Source organism: Cyclopterus lumpus, chromosome 7 (genome assembly GCF_009769545.1).
Source record: "Cyclopterus lumpus isolate fCycLum1 chromosome 7, fCycLum1.pri, whole genome shotgun sequence".
NCBI lineage: Eukaryota > Metazoa > Chordata > Actinopteri > Perciformes > Cyclopteridae > Cyclopterus > Cyclopterus lumpus.
This window is the reverse complement of record NC_046972.1, coordinates 11,169,522-11,187,516: the sequence shown is the minus strand read 5'-3', so window position 1 is coordinate 11,187,516 and position 17,995 is coordinate 11,169,522. Positions and strand designations below refer to the sequence as shown.

Here is a 17,995-nt window from a genome sequence, read left to right as displayed (position 1 = left end):
TTAAGAGGAGTTCTGGACTAGTGCGGCTGTGTAGACACCGTCTGTGCATTAAAGGTATTTGTGGCATTAGTGCAGGGAAATTCCTGTCAATGTTTTTCTGTAACTAAAACAATACTTGATTGTAAAAATACACAATTAGAAGCAAAAGCACATAGAATATATTTACTTTTGTGCATGAATACGCAACACATGTACTTCTAGAATAAATTAAAAGTGTACATCAAAAGGAAAGCTGCATTGAAGTGTGAGTGGCATTACAATGTTTGCTCAGGTGGTCTCGTTAGCTACTTTAAATAAACAACATTTTTGAACTCGTCATACCGTATGGTTTGCAGGTGTGCTGTCACAAAATGAAAGTGTTCAACTGTATTTAAAAATGGTACTTTAGTCAATGTAATGAAACGGCAGAAAATGTGCTTCTTCTTTTTTAAACTAAAAAAAGGAACTTATCCCACATAATATATTTTCATAAATAAATGTGTTACTGTGTCCAATTATATTTATAGTTAAAGTGTTCCAGTGGTAACAATCGGCATTTCATTGTGTAATGATCAGGATAAAGTGACATTGGTTTTGGTTGACATCTTCATTTTATGAGTCCAAATGTGAATGCTGTGTATAACTATATAACTATATAACATGGATACAGTAGAAACAGCCATGAAACCAGCTTGTTCCCCCCTGTTCTGGGTCAGACTTTAGGGCTGTTTGAGGATGTTTGAGGACTGCAACTCCTTATTATTTCATACGTTGTCAAAACCCAGCATTCATGACCTTTGTTTTTGGCAGTTTTACTGCATTCTTCTTTAGTCTCAGATAACTTAAACTACACAGATTGTGATGCGCCTCCTCTCTACCTCCTTCTGTTTCATGGATTGGAGTTCCATTCATACATTGTCATATTCATGTAATGTGTTTATGTAACTTTGTAAATGCTGTTCATTCTGTACACATGACATCTATTGCTTCTGAACATCCGGGGAGAGGGATCCTCCTCTGTTGCTCTCCTGAAGGTTTGTCAAAGCTTATTTTTGGGGAGTTTTTCCTGATTCGATGTGAGGTCCTGGGACAGGGATGTCGTATGTGTACAGATTGTAAAGCCCTCTGAAGCAAATTTGTAATTTGTGATATTGGGCTATACAAAATAAACTGAATTGAAAAAAATTGAATTGAATTGTTTAGCCTGGCGCCTCGCTTCGCTCATGTGACATCAGGAGCTAAATCTATCTTTCTCTGTGAGAAAAAAGACAGATGGCTGTCCAGTTTCTATTTATCATTTTCATTCATAAAAAGCTGAGAAATCAAAGAGGGAAGTACAGGGGAGCAGGTGAGACATTTGACTCTATCAGGACTCATTCCTGTCCAGTGTGTGAGCATAATTTGCTCCGGAGTCAAGAAAAGAAAATCATGGACTCTCTCTGGCCATGAAGTCTACATTTAATAAAAAAGAAAGGTCCTCAACATCATGGGATTGACTACCATTTTCATAATTTCTACCTACACGCATGAGACAAGCTTTTTGTTAATAATTTAGTTAACAGTTCAGTGTGGCCTGAAACTTCACTTATATAGAGTTCTTATATTGACGAATAGTGATTATTTAATTGACATGTTTTTACGACTGCACCAATAAAGTCACTGAAAACTCCAGATGTCTTTTATATCATTTTATATGCAGTTATTTTGAATGTCAGCATGATAAATGGAAAACAAAATTGCATAACAGAGTTTTAATTTCTTCATAAACTTTTGTTAAAAATGATGAACTAGTGAAGGCCAGGTTTGACAAAGTCATGGTCCCCTTATTTCTCTTTTGTGCTGAACTTTATTTAAAAAACAATCAAGGCTTTATCTTTGACTCTGATTCATTTCCAATACTAGTATTGTTTAAGAAAGGTAGTCAGTGTAATTCCAATTAATACCCTTACAGTAATTACTATGGACAACCCAAAATGCTTTAAAACATCCCAAATAAGTAGTTGCCTTTCCAATTGTTGCTGACTCTTTGAGATCTGTGTTTCCCAATCAGTTCAGGCCAGACAGACTGTCTGGTGAGAGCAGGTGATCATTATCTACCATCCTCAGCGGACAGCAGGCCTGCTGTTTATGCCTCACTGTATGTGGGTGGTATGCTGCTCTGATACCTGTAAGTCTCAATACTTCTCTGTAACATATTAAGCTGAAAATACCCAACTATCACCTCTGAGCTGTTAAGAAAATAAGAAAAATAAAGAATTTACCCGAGCTGTACAAATTTGAGGTACTTTGAGTGTTTTATTTTCTGTTGCTCTACTACAATAGACAAATATTGCACTTTTTACTCGACTAGTATTTCATCATTTAAGTTACTTTGTTTAAATAAAAAAATAATTAATTACTATTTGTAAACTTAACTTATTTTAGTTTCCTCTATCATATCTCCCCTTGGTTTTTATTGTCTTTGAAGTATTTTTTATTGTGATTGTCATTTATATAATGTCTCTATTTATAGTACGTTTTCCTTTTATTTTAACTGTAAACAGTAATATGGTGATTATAATATTACTGAAGCGAATAAATAAATTTGGGAGGGAAAGAAAAAGTGTTCCAAAAAAACGTGTTTTGTTTAAATATAGATCGTCTTTTTTACCCTAAATTAAATACTATTTGTGATTCTTCTTGTTTTGTCGGTGTACATCTTTAAATGAAATAATCTCTTAAATGCATTAACCTGCACTGTACATCGAACTTAATACGTTAATAAATGTGTCAACATGTTTTACATCGTTCAAAAAGACTGCAGAGAATGACTTTTCCCATACTGAACTCAAATCAATGTAACTCAATTTAGTCTTTGATCGCCTCGCCCCAAAGTTTACATGTCGATGACTGTTAAAACACAGTCCCGTGACCCCTGTTTCAACCTAAACAGATTGCACACCAGCCACATACAGTGGCATAAACAGTGTGGGAAACGCGGCGAGATGAAAGAAGGCGATAACTGCTGCCCTCTCCACCTGTGGGAGGAGTGTGAGCACCTGCGGACACACTCACATGCGCTGCCTTGATTTGGTGCAGATTGCAGCTTTTTGCCCGAGCAGGACGCACACGCGGACACCTGAGCCATGGATGCGGAGCAGAAGCCCCACGCCGACCAGGGAGTGCAGCTTCTGGACATCAGCTCCAACTCGCCCCTGTCTAAACCCAAAGGTGAGGAGGAGACCAGCCAGCAGGGGAAGCCACCGTACTCTTACGTGGCTCTCATCGCCATGGCCATCAAGGACAGCCAGGACAAGAGACAGACGCTCAGCGGGATATATGACTACATCATCTCCAAGTTCCCCTTTTTCGAGAAGAACAAAAAAGGGTGGCAGAATAGTATAAGGCACAATTTGTCTCTCAACGAGTGCTTCGTTAAGATCCCCAGGGATTACGGAGGGGACCGGAAAGGCAACTATTGGATGCTGGATCCCGCGTTTGAGGATATGTTTGACATGGGGAACTACCGGCGCCGGAGGAGGGTGAGGAGACCCTACAACCCCCCGAGCGTGCCTTATCTGCCCGGGAGCTCCGCGGACTATCCCGAGCCGCTCTACCTGCAGCCTTACGTAGGCAGCTCCTGGAGCCTGTCCCAACCGACCGCGTACCCGACACACCAGGTGATCCCCGGGCACACCCGCAGCGTGTCCCCGAGCGGCCCGGTGAGTTCCTACTGCTCGCCCTCCCACTTCCATCCCTCCCACTACGGCGCTTACCACCACCACCCGCCCGTGCTGGTGCAGCACAACGGGTGTCCCTACGGCGCAGTGACCCAGTCGATGAGCCCCAGCAGAGGCACCGTTTCGGTGGCATGCAACTACCAGCAGCTCGCCACCTATGCAAGACGAGCGGAAGCGCCGCGAGCGTATTCATACGACCAGTAGAGTTTTTGAGTTATCCACCATTGACAGCCAGAGATTCAAGGTTCATCTGTTTCACTTTGAGCTGTCACTCAACCAGCCAGGCGACACTGCTTGTTTGTTAAGGTACATAATTGTGTGAATTAACTGTTTATTAAGTTGTTGGTTAAGTTTATCGGTAGGCCACAGTTACGAATGCCAAGGAATTTCTGTCAGTGACGTCAACTTTACTCATCACATTTTGTTTGAGAAATATCACCATTTAAGTGTAAACTTAAAGAAGACAGTTGATCTTCATCTGAGGTTTAGTTTATGCCTCTTTTGGAACCAAACAAACTTTTGTTTTTTTTAAACATTTGTTAAAAATGTTTAAAACCTATTTGTAATTATGTTATTTATTTATTTTCTCTGGTTTTATCCAATTCTCCGTGCTGCTATGCAACCGTTGGAGACATCAAAGCACTGAGTTATGGTCACTTGATGTAAAATACATCATCTTTGTTCAAATAAATTGTTATTTTTGCATCAAATGCTCTTATTTTTGTCTTACTCTACTGTACATTATTTCCATCTATTCATCCATTGTGACGCTAGTAAGCTGTTATACAAACGTTATTAGTATCTTGCCACGATCACTATGAAAGAAGTACTAGAACTAGAAATAAAAAATCATGCATTCAAAATATCTTCTAAAGTAAAAGTTAAAATGTATTAATATCAATAATACAACCAAAAGTAAAATTCTGAATAATGCACAATGATATTGAACTATAATTATTGATACATTACATCAAGTTGACGTAGCAGCTAGTTATGGTGGGGCTCAATTGAATTACCTTTTTTTGTAAATCTTTATTTAACTCATGATCATACGGTTGTTTATTATTATTATATTAATCTGAATTTGCAAAGAAAATAGTAACGTTATAAAACAAATGTAATGGCGTAAAATGTGCAATATTTGATTCTGACTGCTAGTGGAGTAGAATTATAATGTCCTCCTTGTGTCACTCCACTGCAGTGGCAAAGGCCTCTGAGGCAAATTTGTAATTTGTGATTCTGGGCTATACAAAATAAACAGGATTGAATTGAATGGCAGGCGTCAGTCTGGTGTCAGTACAGTGAGCCGCACGCGTTTGACACCCGCCAAGAAGCTGTCAAACTGAGTGGGTGGAGCCTCATTTCCTGGGAACACCCATTGTTGTTACGACAGGTCAGCTGCCGTAAATCAGTGGTATTATCATAGTATGTGTTTTAGTTCAGTCACAGAGGAGCTGCTTTATTTTCTTTTGTCAATACCCAAGTGTACAAATGAATGGATGGCTCGATAAATAGAAGTTGGCCTTATCATTACAATACACAATACTGCTGTACTATACTAAATATTATTGTGCTACTTCGTAATATATTACACATATACCATAACATTTAGAATGTACCAGCCTTTTTTAAATTTCTTTTACAATTTTTACCATATAATGTCATACTGTTATACCACCACTATGATACTTTACTTTAAGGAGACTGCACTGTTAGTCTAAGCTAAACATGTATGACAATGTATGACACCATGTATGATGGAATTATACATAGATACAATTAATGAAAAAAAGTACAATGAGGTTGCTCGAAGGATGTAGGATGGAGTTGACTCAAGTAAAATCATAAATATCGATTTACGGCAGCTGACCTGTGGTGACAACATTGGGTGGTCCCAGGAAATGTGGCTCCACCCACTCTTTATTTCATTCTTTATTCAACAATTGTACATGTACAATTTCATAAAGTGCCAAAAGGAAAAATAAATGTAAATACATTTAAACTAACAAGCCAGGGGTGCTGATTGAGTGTTGTTTGCTTGCCGCTGTCCCGACACCTCACTGACGCCTGCTACAGACTTGCCACCGTCAGTAATCGCACTCGCTGTCTCTCCTAAAATGTCCCTATTTCTTTCATGGAAAACAACATTCAGTGATATAGGACACATTTAGATTTTTGGATATCAGATTTTCTGTTCCCACATCTAAGGTGTGAAAAAGTGAGAAAAATGTGTTTAGATGTGCATTTTAATATGTGTGTCTTTTCTTCAGCAACGAGCAGTTTTAATGTTATCTACTATATTTAACATGCCATCATTGATGCTGCAGTAGAATTAGCGATTTATTGTAGGGCTAAATGTGAATAAAAATATAAACATTGTCACATCGGATCAGGAAAAACTCCCAAACAAAACAGAAAAAACTCTTTCACAGGCAAAAGGGAAGAAACCTTCAGGAGAGCAACAGAGGAGGATCCCTCTCCCTGGATGGACAGACGCAATAGATGTCATGTGTACAGAATGTTTACTACGTTACAGAGTTACAACACATTCAATGAATATGACAGACATTTGTGAATAATTAGTAGGCATGGACCATGATCCAGATTTCCACAATCCATTAAACAGAAGGAGGAAGAGAGGAGAGTTAAAATGCTGCAGCAAGCAGCTCTATAGTAATGTTTCAAAAGACTAGCTAATTCCTGTGTGTAGCTTAGTTATTCAATGTACAGCTAGGTCCTTATCATAATACAATGACAGTTAACAGTCGTGTTTAATCTGGATGAATGTGTGCTGCACACGGTAGAATATCGTTATGATGATAGAGATGAATGTCCGTAGTCTTGAAAATAAGACATAAGCGATGTGAGACAGCATAAAGTGTTGTATCACAAATTAATCTGACAGCTGCGGTCGAGCTGGGTGTAAACAACGGTCTGCATGTTTCCCTTACACACTATATGAAGAGTAAACTGGTCTCAAATCGACGTGACATCAGATAACTATGTATGACTTAAATATACATTAGGAGATACATATTATGAATTTGCCTATGCGATTAGATTGAATTGCCAAGCCACACATATATCTGGTGCCATTCTGTTGGAGCATCTACATTTTATGACAGATCTCTGTGATTTTCACATTGTATTTCAAAATAAAGTAAACCTATGAGAAGGTGACATGCTTTAATTATAATTGATTATAATAATTTTCATTGATTTTAGTTTGAATGATAAACATTAAATGTAATAACAATACACCCATGCTGGTGGTGAAAGTATCATATTTAATAAAACATATTGGAAGAATATGGAATAAAGAGCACTTGATGAAAATAGAGGGGAAACAAACATTGCTATTCTTAGCAAACAAGGCTATAGAAATAAAATTAAGTATTAAAGTTTGGCCTGAATGTGGCACCAGGTACACAAATGTTACAAAATCCAAAGGTTAACCTTGAAAAAGGTGCAAAACAATGACATTTATATTAAATTGTGTGCAAAGAGAAAGGAAGTTTTAGAATAAATTGGGATGCTCAATGCTTCCACCTGCAGTACGGGGCATTATAAAAGTCCCTGAATCGTCTTCAGGTGATAAAATGCAGCACACCGTTGGGACTGTTGCTGCTCTATTTGACCCGAGATCGTCTGCGATGTCAGACTGCATATAAAGAAATGTTAAAATGTTAAACATATTTAGTTTGACTGTAAAAATAATTTACAGTGAATAATTGGAGTAAACTCATGAGCAAGAACAGCTGACGTGGGGACGTCATCAAGTTCGCTCCTGTTCCAATTGCAGAAAGACCGTCCTGCGTCCTCGCGTCCTCTGGAGTCTGGACTCCCAAGTCAATAACCAATATTGGAACGCGTCCAGGCAGTGACGCGCTTTCCGTTTCCGTTCCATGGGCGTGAACAAAAGGGATCGCTTGCCGCGTGCGCTCCCGCGCCGTGTTTTGCGATACCGAACCCGAACGTTATATTTATCGTCATTTGTTAGCTTTTATTGCACATTTAATCAAAAATGGAGGCGTTAAGCCAGCTTCTGTTGGAGTATCCTGAAATAATGTACAGTGGAGTCGGAGCTACGGCGTCGGTCGCCGTTGGGACGCTGATATACAAAATTGCTACCAGGTAACTTCAAGGTTCTGCATGTGTTTTAGCTAGATTAACTTTAGTTAACGGTTAGTGCAGGTTACCAAACAACATTCAACATTTGCATTGGTGTTTCACAGTTGGGACATTCAAGGAATAATGTGATATGTTTTCCATTTCCCAAGAGTCGTCTATTTCTTACCGTTACGCTGGACCGAGGGCTGACTTTGCTAGCTGTGTTGCTAACTAACTTTAGATAGTTTTGCGACACCAACGTTAAGACGAATATCGTTTCCCTGTTTGAATGCTCATCTAAAACTGTGTGTGCATACATACCAAGTAACGTTAAGCCACTCTGCTCAGATGGACTTACCATCTCAAAGTAATGTTCCCATTGAAGCTGTCACTGATTAAACATTAGGCTGTCCTCTGATCTGGTACCTGATTGTATTTGGAGATTACACATCTGTTATTATGCATTCTTTGGTCTATATGTTGGGACCCCCTTTGAAAACGAGATGGTAGATCTCGAGGGTTTTAATCCTAATAAACAAATTTGAACTAACATGATTGTTTAGAGTATATGTATTTCCAAAGTATCATCAGGCTTCCCAAACTCCTGCTCATCAAAAACAGATTCACATACTATTCAACCATGTAATACACTTACTCGGTATATAAAACAAGTAGTGCCTCATTCATATAGTAGTGATACTTAGCAGGTTTGATTACCAGCATCATGTTGCATTGTGTAAGAAGTCTTTGTCTTATTTACAGAAAGAAGCCATCCCACGCAGATGTGAACTGCTGGTTTTGTAATCAGAATTCTGTGGTGCCCTTTGGGAACAGGAACTGCTGGGACTGTCCCAATTGTGATCAATACAATGGTTTCCAGGAGGTTTGTATTAAAAGTACATCACACCTGTGAATTATTTTGTTAGGGTGTCAATAAATTGCAATTAAATATTTTTTGCTGCAAGATGTGTGTTTTTATACTATTCTTTTTGTTTTCTGTCTTGTTTTCAGAATGGGGATTACAACAAACCCATCCCAGCTCAATACATGGAGCATCTTAATCACGGAGTATCTGGTAGCCTTCCCTCGACAACCAAGACACAGCAAGGGGTTAACAGTCAGATGCTCTTGTGCAGAAAGTGCAATAAGAACCAGACTGTCGTAGTAAAGCAGTTGGCCTCTTTTGCCCCACGGGATGATGTATGTACTTTGTTCTTTTCCATTTTCCGTCTTTATTGTCACCCTAACTGACTGTAAACACAAGATCTATAATTTTCTTTTGTCTTCTTTGTAGGAGAACTACGATGAGGAAATTGAGGCTTACAAGCACCACCTTGAGCAGACCTATAAGTTATGTAGGCCGTGTCAGACAGTGGTAGAATACTACATAAAATATCAAAACCGTCAACTTCGAAACAGGCTCCTAAACCATCCGCTTCGACGCAGCGGAGAAACGGACAAGGGCTTCATAAAGGTCAGTGCAATCCAAAGGCCAACACCGCAGACACTTAGCAAGCAAAGTGTGTGAATTTGCGATGGGACTTTTTTTTTTTTTTCAAGGGGAGGTTTGTTCATCTTGATATTGCATACTTTTGGTTAAGAAAGTATATCATTTATGAGTGCATAGGGTTTTGATTTTCCTCCACCTCAACAGTAGTCATTGCACTCATAAGTACTACTGGTTTTTTTTGACAATTAAAGCCCCCAACACTATCTGAGTTTGAAACAAACGAGTTTGTTTCATTTATTTGGCTGTAGTCTTGGTTCAAAGTGAAAACATGAATCGGAGTCCCCCTCCATTGTGTATTGTCTGTTCCTATTTTCTGTCAACATTAGTCTTTGCATAGCTAATGGATTTCCGTATATTGTAAACATGTCAAGATTCATATAAAAACATCTTCTTTCTCCCACAGAGCTCCTATTCTGCGTCTTCTCCCACTGGGGTCATACTGTTACGGACCCTTGCCTTCCTGATATGTACTTTCCTAGTTGCTACATCTTTGTATGACTTTCCATACCAGCTTACATCACTTAGTGGCCCACAGACATTAAGTGGTGGGGTCATTCCTCCAAAGCTTAAATCTCACAATGAGTCCAGCCCCAACAACAAAAGCAGTGGAGATGTGCCTGTATGGCAGGGTCTGTTGGGGCTGCTTCCAGACAAGGTCATAGAAAATGCGCTGTTGGTTTGGCAACATGGAAAGGACAACCCGTTGGCTGTAGTGTCCGTTGGCCTGCTGACTTGTCTTACTGCTATCTTCTTAGCTGGACTTGTTAGGTAAGTAGTCCCTGCCTCTTTGTTTGCCTTTTGGAAAAGTCATCCCAGACAAGTTAAATTAAAACAAACTCTCAAGCTCATGTTGTTGCTTCATTTTCAGGTTGAGGAGAATTGATGCTGTAGCCTCCGTCCTGTGGTTCTTCATCCTGTGCCTCCACCTGGCTGAGAGCTACTTGACTGATACCTCGGACTGGATGGACACAGCCAAGCTTGGTACCGTCTCCCTATGTTGCCTAGTCAGCTTGGCCGCTGCTGTGGCAACTCGCAAAACGCTGGGTCCAAGAAGAGCCAGATATCGAAGGTCAGAATCTGAGCAGTAATGTGTGCACGTTGTGTTTGAAATATAGGACTCATCTTTCCATGAGAGCCTTGTGTTAATTAGAACCAATTTAAAACAATCTACCATCTACCCCTAACAGAACGAGGAATGAGCTGTTTTTATTAACTGTCTATTTTATTACTTCTTTTTTTTTTACTGCTGTGTGCGAATGACTGAGGTTCTGATGCGAATGGCACGTTTGAAGCATAGGGTTGTGTGTGTGTGACCCTTGATGGAAACAAAACACCAGCACAACTTGCTAAATCACATCAACGCCTCACATTAAGCACTTATGCACATGCAGTGGTTTTTGTGTAAAATATCAGAGGTTAACATTGATTAAGTACTAACTGGTATTAAAACAAATTATAAATATTCATTATTTTGATATTAAATAAAAACAGCAAACAACTCTTAATTCCTCTGGTTTAATGAAATAATATTCTTATTTTGGGGCGTTTCAATGAAAGAAACTGGATTAAAAAAGGATTTAAGAAATCAACACTAATGCGATAATTTGTTACTAACTCAAGAACACTTTACAGAATGGGTTTTGTGGGATATTGTGCCATATTTTCTCTCAAATCCAAAACATTAATCTATGACTGATTACAGTGATAATTATATTCTATAACAAAACAAATTAGTACCAGACTAGTACTTCACTAAACAATGTAATTTATAACTTTTTGAGTGTACTCATTTATTTATTCACACTGGTTTTGCTGTGGGTTGAATATAATTGACTTACTACAGCTCATTGCTACATACTGAAGTTGTGTTTTTTTAATGATCCCATCCATCCTATATTGCACCTCGTCAATACAATTTCTGAACAAAGCATTAACGTGGCTATTTCCATAAAGTGTTCCGGCGTGAGTCCTTTGAAGCCACGCTTTTTTTGTAACTGATGTCGATGAGGAATCTCTTGGGAATACAACATGGTTGCTGAAACGAGGCGTCTGCTCTCGGGGCCGACCTGGAAGGTTTTCCCATATGTGATATCTCTATAGTGATGTGGCTACTGTTGTATTTTCATCTGGGCAGTACAAATTCTGTGAATCTTGATTTAATAGTTGTAACAGTTGCCCTCTTCCCTTTTTTTTAAACAATGCACATGGCAATGTAAGGTTCATGTACATAGTGCCATTTCAACATCTAAACATGTTGCTACCTGGGAAAAGCAGTCCGTTGTTAGTGGTTTTCCCAAAAGATATGTCATTGACACGAAGGCCCTGCTGTGTGCTGCTCTTCTCCCGTCCCATTTGTTGTCATCTTGTGCTATGATTTCGATTTTTATTATACTTCAGTTACTGAAAAAACTCTGAGCTTTTATATACTTTTTGTATTTATATACCTTTTATTTGATTATGTTTGTGTCACGTTCTGCTGTGCCAAAAGCTGATGCTTAAGTTGTTTTGACATTTGCTTGAGGTGATCACGTCTAAGTAAGAATTTCTGATGACACGGTTGTCAGTCAGGGCCTGAACATGCTGACATTATGAAGTGCTCAACACGGCAACAGAATATGGCCATTGGAACGAAATTGTTTAGTCTAAAACTGCCAGCATCAAAGCTATGATACCTGATGTAGTTTGTGAATTAACTTTATACGATTTGAATAGCTTCAAGTCTCAACTGAGATGTTGGACTGTCGGCTTTTTCATGTTTGCTGGAAATATTAGATTTTTTCACCACTTACTACTTGCTTCTCTCGATCACTTCCAGTAATACTGAACTTTCCTTTGCCGACGTTCTAACATGTCGATGCATTAACAACACTGATGGGCGTACTAGTTGCATGCGCTAACAATGCCTCTCGCCAAATTATTTCCGTTAACCTGTTTTAATTTTTTGGAATGTATTGCGTGAAGAGGGATATTTATTTGACAGTAAAAAATACTAATAGCTGTCAAATGTATTTATAGTTTGTTGTGGAAAGAGTACTGTAACTGGAGTTTAAATTGCATGTTGTTGTTGTGTAGTTGGAGTTATGTTCTCAAACTAGCCTTTTGGTGTAGATGCCTTGAAGCTTTAAATTGTTTTTTAAATTGCAACAAATGTGCTACCAACTGTAAGACACTACACATACTTTTTACTACCTACCTAGTAATTGACAAAAGCTGTGATTTAAAAAAATTTTGTGTTCTCACATATTGCAATCCTATAGTGTTTTAAATGTGATGACTATTGATTTATAATGCCATAGCATCTCAGTAATTAATTTTTTTTAATTTTTACCTTTCATCATGTGACAAACTGCCTCTTACACTCAATATATCATCAAAATGAAAAACTTATTACTCAGCTCTTCTCCATTGTGTGTGCGTTGCGTGTGTATGAAAAGCTTAGTATTTCAGTAATTTGACCTTTTTTAAAAAACATGTATGGTATATTGTATTATCTTTGTTTAGAAAGTGTGTGTTTTGCTATAAACAGTCTGTTATGGTATGATATATGCATAATATCCAGCCTGAGCATTTATACATTTGTGTTTTTTTGAGAATTGTATCTACCTGATAAGTTATATGGCTGTTACCCTTTCCATGTGTATAAGTCTAGTGTCACTACATTCAAACATTTAAGTTAATAATAACTGGAAATACAACTGTAGCATTATGCCAATGCCAAAAACACATTTTGTGGTGTTTTAACAGTGATGGCTGTAGAACTACCTTTTTTGCTAATGGAGATGTGAATGTAACTGTTTTTACTCCACTGTTTCACTATGCTATGTAGTCAAGAAGATTGTCATACCTGAATGTTTTAGTTGAGTGTGTGTTTTGCAGAAACACTGAAAACTGATCATTAATAAATGAAAAGTTATAATGCAACATCTTGATTATTATTAAACAATTACAGCAATGATTATAGCCTACATAAGCTAATGAACAATATCTCAATTTGATTACTATGTGTTTTATATATTGTTTATTGGCCTCAGAAATGGCGCTCCGTCCATTCTGAAAGGTTTCCTGCAACATACAAACTGCACCCAATGAAACGTTCTTACGCTGAAACTGGGTGTCTTTCTTTTAATGTGAGGCTACAATTCAAACACTTTGTAGGAATGCTTATGGAATGCAATAAACAGCTGTTGAAAGGATATGCCTCCATTTGTTTTCAACGCAAACACCATTTTTTAAATTTCTGTATGTTTCCTGCCCGTTTCTAAGAAAAAGCCTTATTACACAAGATTGTAGTTAAGGGACAATATCATCTTATTGTTTGCCAAGACTTCTGTGATTATTTTCTTTTAGAAAGACATACTTTATTAACAGTCTCAATTGCTGAATACAAACTACTTTGACACATAACATGTGTGGGCCACTGTCTGTCTGTTGTGGAAATGTGAGAGTTGAGCTGTACAATTGCTTTTGTTCTTTAGGAGCTTTCAGCTGCTGCATGTTGTCCGACAGCTGCAGCAGCATTTCAGTGACGGCCACCATTAATAAAGTGCTCACATTAAATGGGTATCGGAGCCGTATGGTTCAACCATTTTGATTTCAGACATGCAGTTTATATTTAATTGTTAACAATAGTACTGTGACATTGGGGTCCAACAGATAAATCCAATTTGAAGGCTACTTTCTTTACACAAGAAATCACAAATTCATAATTATTCAGTGTCCTTTTGAGCTCTATTTGTAAAGCACATGATGATCTATGGAAACAGTCCAATTTTGGAATGCGTTATCTGTAGCGTTAAAACCGTTTGACGGTTCTGTTAAAATGTTGATTTTCCGTTAGTAGACAGTTGTGTTGCTCTTGTGTTGCAGATACCTCGCAGGCAGCGCTGCTGTCCCCTCCTTCAGCAGCCAGCCTCCTTTGCTCTCTCAGGACTCGGCCGACGCCTTCGTCCTGAGCCCGCCACCCAACCTCTTCAAGCTCATCCACTGCCAACAGAGTCCTCACGTGCGCAAGGCTTCCCCCACCTCTCTGCCTGGGCGCCTCAGCAGAGCCCTCTGCCTCGGCACCACCCCTTCCCTCACCAGGACCGGTAACATTAACATGACAAAGTTAATCTGATACTGGCAGATCTTTCTTTGCCTTTTGGTATAATCTTGTGTGATTTAGTCTTTTATATATAAAATAATTGAAGACGATTGATACATTCTCACAGATGAGATTTATTATTGATAAGATTCCGCAGATTTACATTCAAATTTATGCTGCTCGCCATACAATTGGGTGATGCCGCTCTTTCCAAACACGGGGAAAGACTCACTGTTTTTCTAGAAAAGATATGTGTGAAGGAGTGGCATTTTCTTTATGGTTTATGCCATGGGACACATTTTTAAAAATATATTGAATTTAAAAAAAAATGAGTTTAAATAAATCTTGTCAATGCTCTCTGGAGGACAAACTATGTAATGGAGACATTAATGGACCCCCTACTGCAATTTATTTACTCACTGTAAAGAAACATGCAGAAACAGATTAATCTGGAATAAGCTAATTATGTTTTTTTGATATTCTCATTTGTTTATTTAATGAGAATATCATTGCTAGATTAATCGGTAAGGAAAATAGATGGTTGCAGCTTGAGCTGCATTTATAAATGTTTTCCACTAGGGGGCGAATATTTATAAATTTCTTATTTTATATATTTCTTTACAGATAAACCAGCCCCACATCTCACTAGCTTTTTAAATGGTTATGGCCTAATTTGATTGCATGAAGTTACCTACCTTTATGTTTATCAGACACAAAACCGTAGCGTTTATTTGGAGTTATGTTTCTGCATGTTTAAGGAAAGCCCTGGTTCACGGTCAGATTGTTTATTTCTCCATTTTCAGATTCTGGTTACCTGTTTAGCGGAAGCAGACCAGCCTCCCAATACAAAGACTCCCCGCCCTCAGGTATTGAACCTCCCCTGATTTGGTAATCTCATTATTTTATACAATTTCAGAACACTTGGTTGACATTTCTTGCTGCACTTTGGCACAGATTACTTTTCACTGATGTCTGGGAGCCGCCCATCATCCCCCGGCCCCTCTCCCACTCCTTCAGTAGCCGGGTCAGTGACGTCCAGTTCAGGTTCTGCCAGACAGCGGCGCCCCCTCATCAGCCCTGCTCGCCTCAACATCAGTGGTCGGAAACTCCGGCTTTTCTCGACGGAGCCAGAACCCACACTCATGTCCCCATCAGTGTCTTCATCACATTTCCATGCAAAGTCGGCTTCTTCCATTTACAGTGGCTGCTTTTCACCTGACATATCGCCCTTCCAAAGCCAAAATGGTAAGTACAGGTTAAATAGAAAAAAGTGAAATGTTCATTGTATGGGGGTTTTAACAACACGCATAGCTGTCATTCGTGATATATTTCCACCAGATGGCATTCTGAAACCTGACTTCTTCACAGAGAGAAAAGACTTCATGTTTATCAATAACTTACATGTTAAGATCATTTTAGCCATTGCTTTATGATTTTGCGTTGCAGATTTGAGTTCTTTTTTGAGGGACGGTAGTGTGATTGAAGAGAAAGAGAGGCGAGGCAGTTCCTCGGAGTCTTCCGCATGCCTAGTTGGCACTACTACACAGGGACCTGAGAACACCCCTCCTCCTAAAGGTAAGCAGTCTGTCCGATTTTAAGCATGGCAGACAGAAATCACATTTAATTTTGGTGTTGTATTATGCCTGTTCTAACTGGGTGAAATGACTGCATCACGACCATAGGCCTTGTTAAATAAAATGGTGATCCTGGTCTGATTGACAGTTTAAAGGAAAGGTTCACTTTTTGTCAAATCTTAAAGCAATGCTCATATTAAACATTTGTCATACTCCTTGCTGACGGCGAACAAAATTAACAAAGACAGTGAAATATATATATTATACAGTATATATCGCTGATTGTAGCTGGAATCAAAAGAAAGACGCTTCTCCTGAAGGCCATTTGGTAACGTCAGGACTTTTGAGTTAACACCCCATGCAGTACCATGGTAATGAAGACTTGGATTTCGTAAATTCTAAGCTCTTGGGCGCTGAATTCCAGCAGACCGCTTGGGACAAGCTCTTGGCAAACGACGCACCGTCATAGTTGAGTTGTTAACCGGCCTCTGCTGTAGCCCTGGCCTTTTCGGGAGGAGGTTGATGCGTGGGACCTAGTTTTTAGTACAGATGTCTTCTCTTTCCTCCATAGTGCTGAGGACTGGAGGTTGTCCTGTAAGGCAGTGGTTCCCAAACTTTTTCTGTCAAGACCCCCTTTGATGATATAGGAACATTGGACGACCCCCCCCCGCAACCCGACCCCACATTTTTCGCTGTGTGTCTCTCTCTCATTCGCGCTCCCTCACTCTCTCTCTCGCTCGGGCGCTCTCTCGCTCTCGCTGGTTTTGCCACAGTCTGTCTGTGACATGAGCCGCTCTGGTGGCGTGGTTGGAACACAGTGCATGTCACGTCGGTTATTTTATATTGTTTTACCGGTGTATGTGTGCGTCTGTGTGTGTGGGTTGGTGATGAAGCCGCGACCCCCCTGTAGTACCACCGCGCCCCCCCTAGGGGTCGCGACCCCCCTCTTTGGGAACCACTGCTGTAAGGGAAGACTGTGTGTTGCCTGCAGTATTTGCATCCACTGCCCTGCAACAGTCATTTCACTGTACTGTCCTCTATGCATGAGCTCTGTACTTGTTAAACACTGTGTCTTCCACCAAGAAGCTTGTCCACAGTTTGATGTTAGGAAAGAGTGCCGCCCATTAACCGCCCTGATGCAAAACATCAACTTCCTGACATGAGCATATTAGCCAAGTACCAGAAACGGCCACCAGGAGGTGCTAAGACAACTGTCAAAACAAATAACAGTAAACAAACAACTGGTCTCAGATTACAATGTCATGCTCTTAGACATCTCCCTAAATTTGAACTAGACTTATATCAGTCTAAAGGAAAATGAATTAACAGTAAAACTGTAAAGCATTTTTACATGAGGGAAAATATTCATTCCATAATAATGATGTGCAAGGATGACGATTCTCATTAAATTAATTTGCTTTCACTGTGACTTCTCCAGGTTTAATTAAACATCTCATCTGGCCGGGCCTTTTGTTGGTCAGCTTGACATCCAACCTTTGTTTCGCCGGCCTCTACATGTACCACACCTGGAGATGAACTGTGGATGGATGGGCTTGTTCTCATGCGACCTGCACAGAGTGAGTTGGCCTCTGGCCTTTAACAACCATGACGTCTGTGGACCTGGAAGTCATTAAGCAATGTCAGAAAACATCACATTTCTGCCTGCTACTTGTTGTTTGCTGGCGTTGAGAAAAAGGTAGATGTCAGCTGACAGATTTTCAACAGTGTACCTCCCATTTTCTGGGAGTTGCAAGAAAACTGTGTGGCGAAATCAAATCTTACGCCTTTTGATTTGAATGTGATTAAAGACTGCTTTTTGGGGGGGGAGGGGGAGGGGGCTTTTGGTTTGTGACCCCTCCTCTTACATTAAGACGGAGGCACATGTGTAAATGATTTTAAAAGGTTTAATTTTTGCACTGATGCTAATGTGCAATAAACATGTGCTGTTCAGTTGATGCTGCTTGGACACAGAGGTTCATGTGTTACCTACTGATGCTGATTGTGATGAGTGCATTACTTG

The 17,995-nt window shown here is 39.4% G+C and overlaps 2 protein-coding genes across 3 annotated transcripts in view; both read left to right on the top strand.

Annotated features, from left to right (window-relative positions):
- Positions 1-3,034: 3,034 nt before the first annotated feature.
- On the top strand, positions 3,035-5,314 carry foxl2l (forkhead box L2-like). Its single transcript, XM_034537354.1, has one exon. It carries the CDS (start codon positions 3,105-3,107, stop codon positions 3,900-3,902), a length of 798 nt encoding a protein of 265 aa, XP_034393245.1. The 5' UTR covers positions 3,035-3,104; the 3' UTR covers positions 3,903-5,314.
- Positions 5,315-7,607: 2,293 nt separating this feature from the next.
- Positions 7,608-17,995, top strand: part of tmem201 (transmembrane protein 201) — a 12,522-nt gene continuing 2,134 nt past the window's right edge. The window contains exons 1-11 of one of the 2 annotated variants that reach the window (XM_034537394.1): positions 7,608-7,832; positions 8,571-8,691; positions 8,820-9,008; positions 9,103-9,282; positions 9,722-10,086; positions 10,187-10,387; positions 14,185-14,405; positions 15,205-15,267; positions 15,356-15,646; positions 15,848-15,976; positions 17,414-17,552. In XM_034537394.1, the coding sequence (XP_034393285.1) occupies positions 7,723-7,832; positions 8,571-8,691; positions 8,820-9,008; positions 9,103-9,282; positions 9,722-10,086; positions 10,187-10,387; positions 14,185-14,405; positions 15,205-15,267; positions 15,356-15,646; positions 15,848-15,976; positions 17,414-17,511 (1,968 nt within the window). In that variant the 5' untranslated portion in view covers positions 7,608-7,722 and the 3' untranslated portion in view covers positions 17,512-17,552. Of the gene's footprint in view, positions 7,833-8,570; positions 8,692-8,819; positions 9,009-9,102; positions 9,283-9,721; positions 10,087-10,186; positions 10,388-14,184; positions 14,406-15,204; positions 15,268-15,355; positions 15,647-15,847; positions 15,977-17,413; positions 17,931-17,995 lie in introns of those variants that run through there. The other variant, XM_034537392.1, reaches the window with a different exon arrangement.

Excerpts from the sequence above, each read along its gene's own strand:
- foxl2l (XM_034537354.1), top strand. The coding sequence starts at position 3,105 with ATGGATGCGGAGCAGAAGCCCCACGCCGACCAGGGAGTGCAGCTTCTG.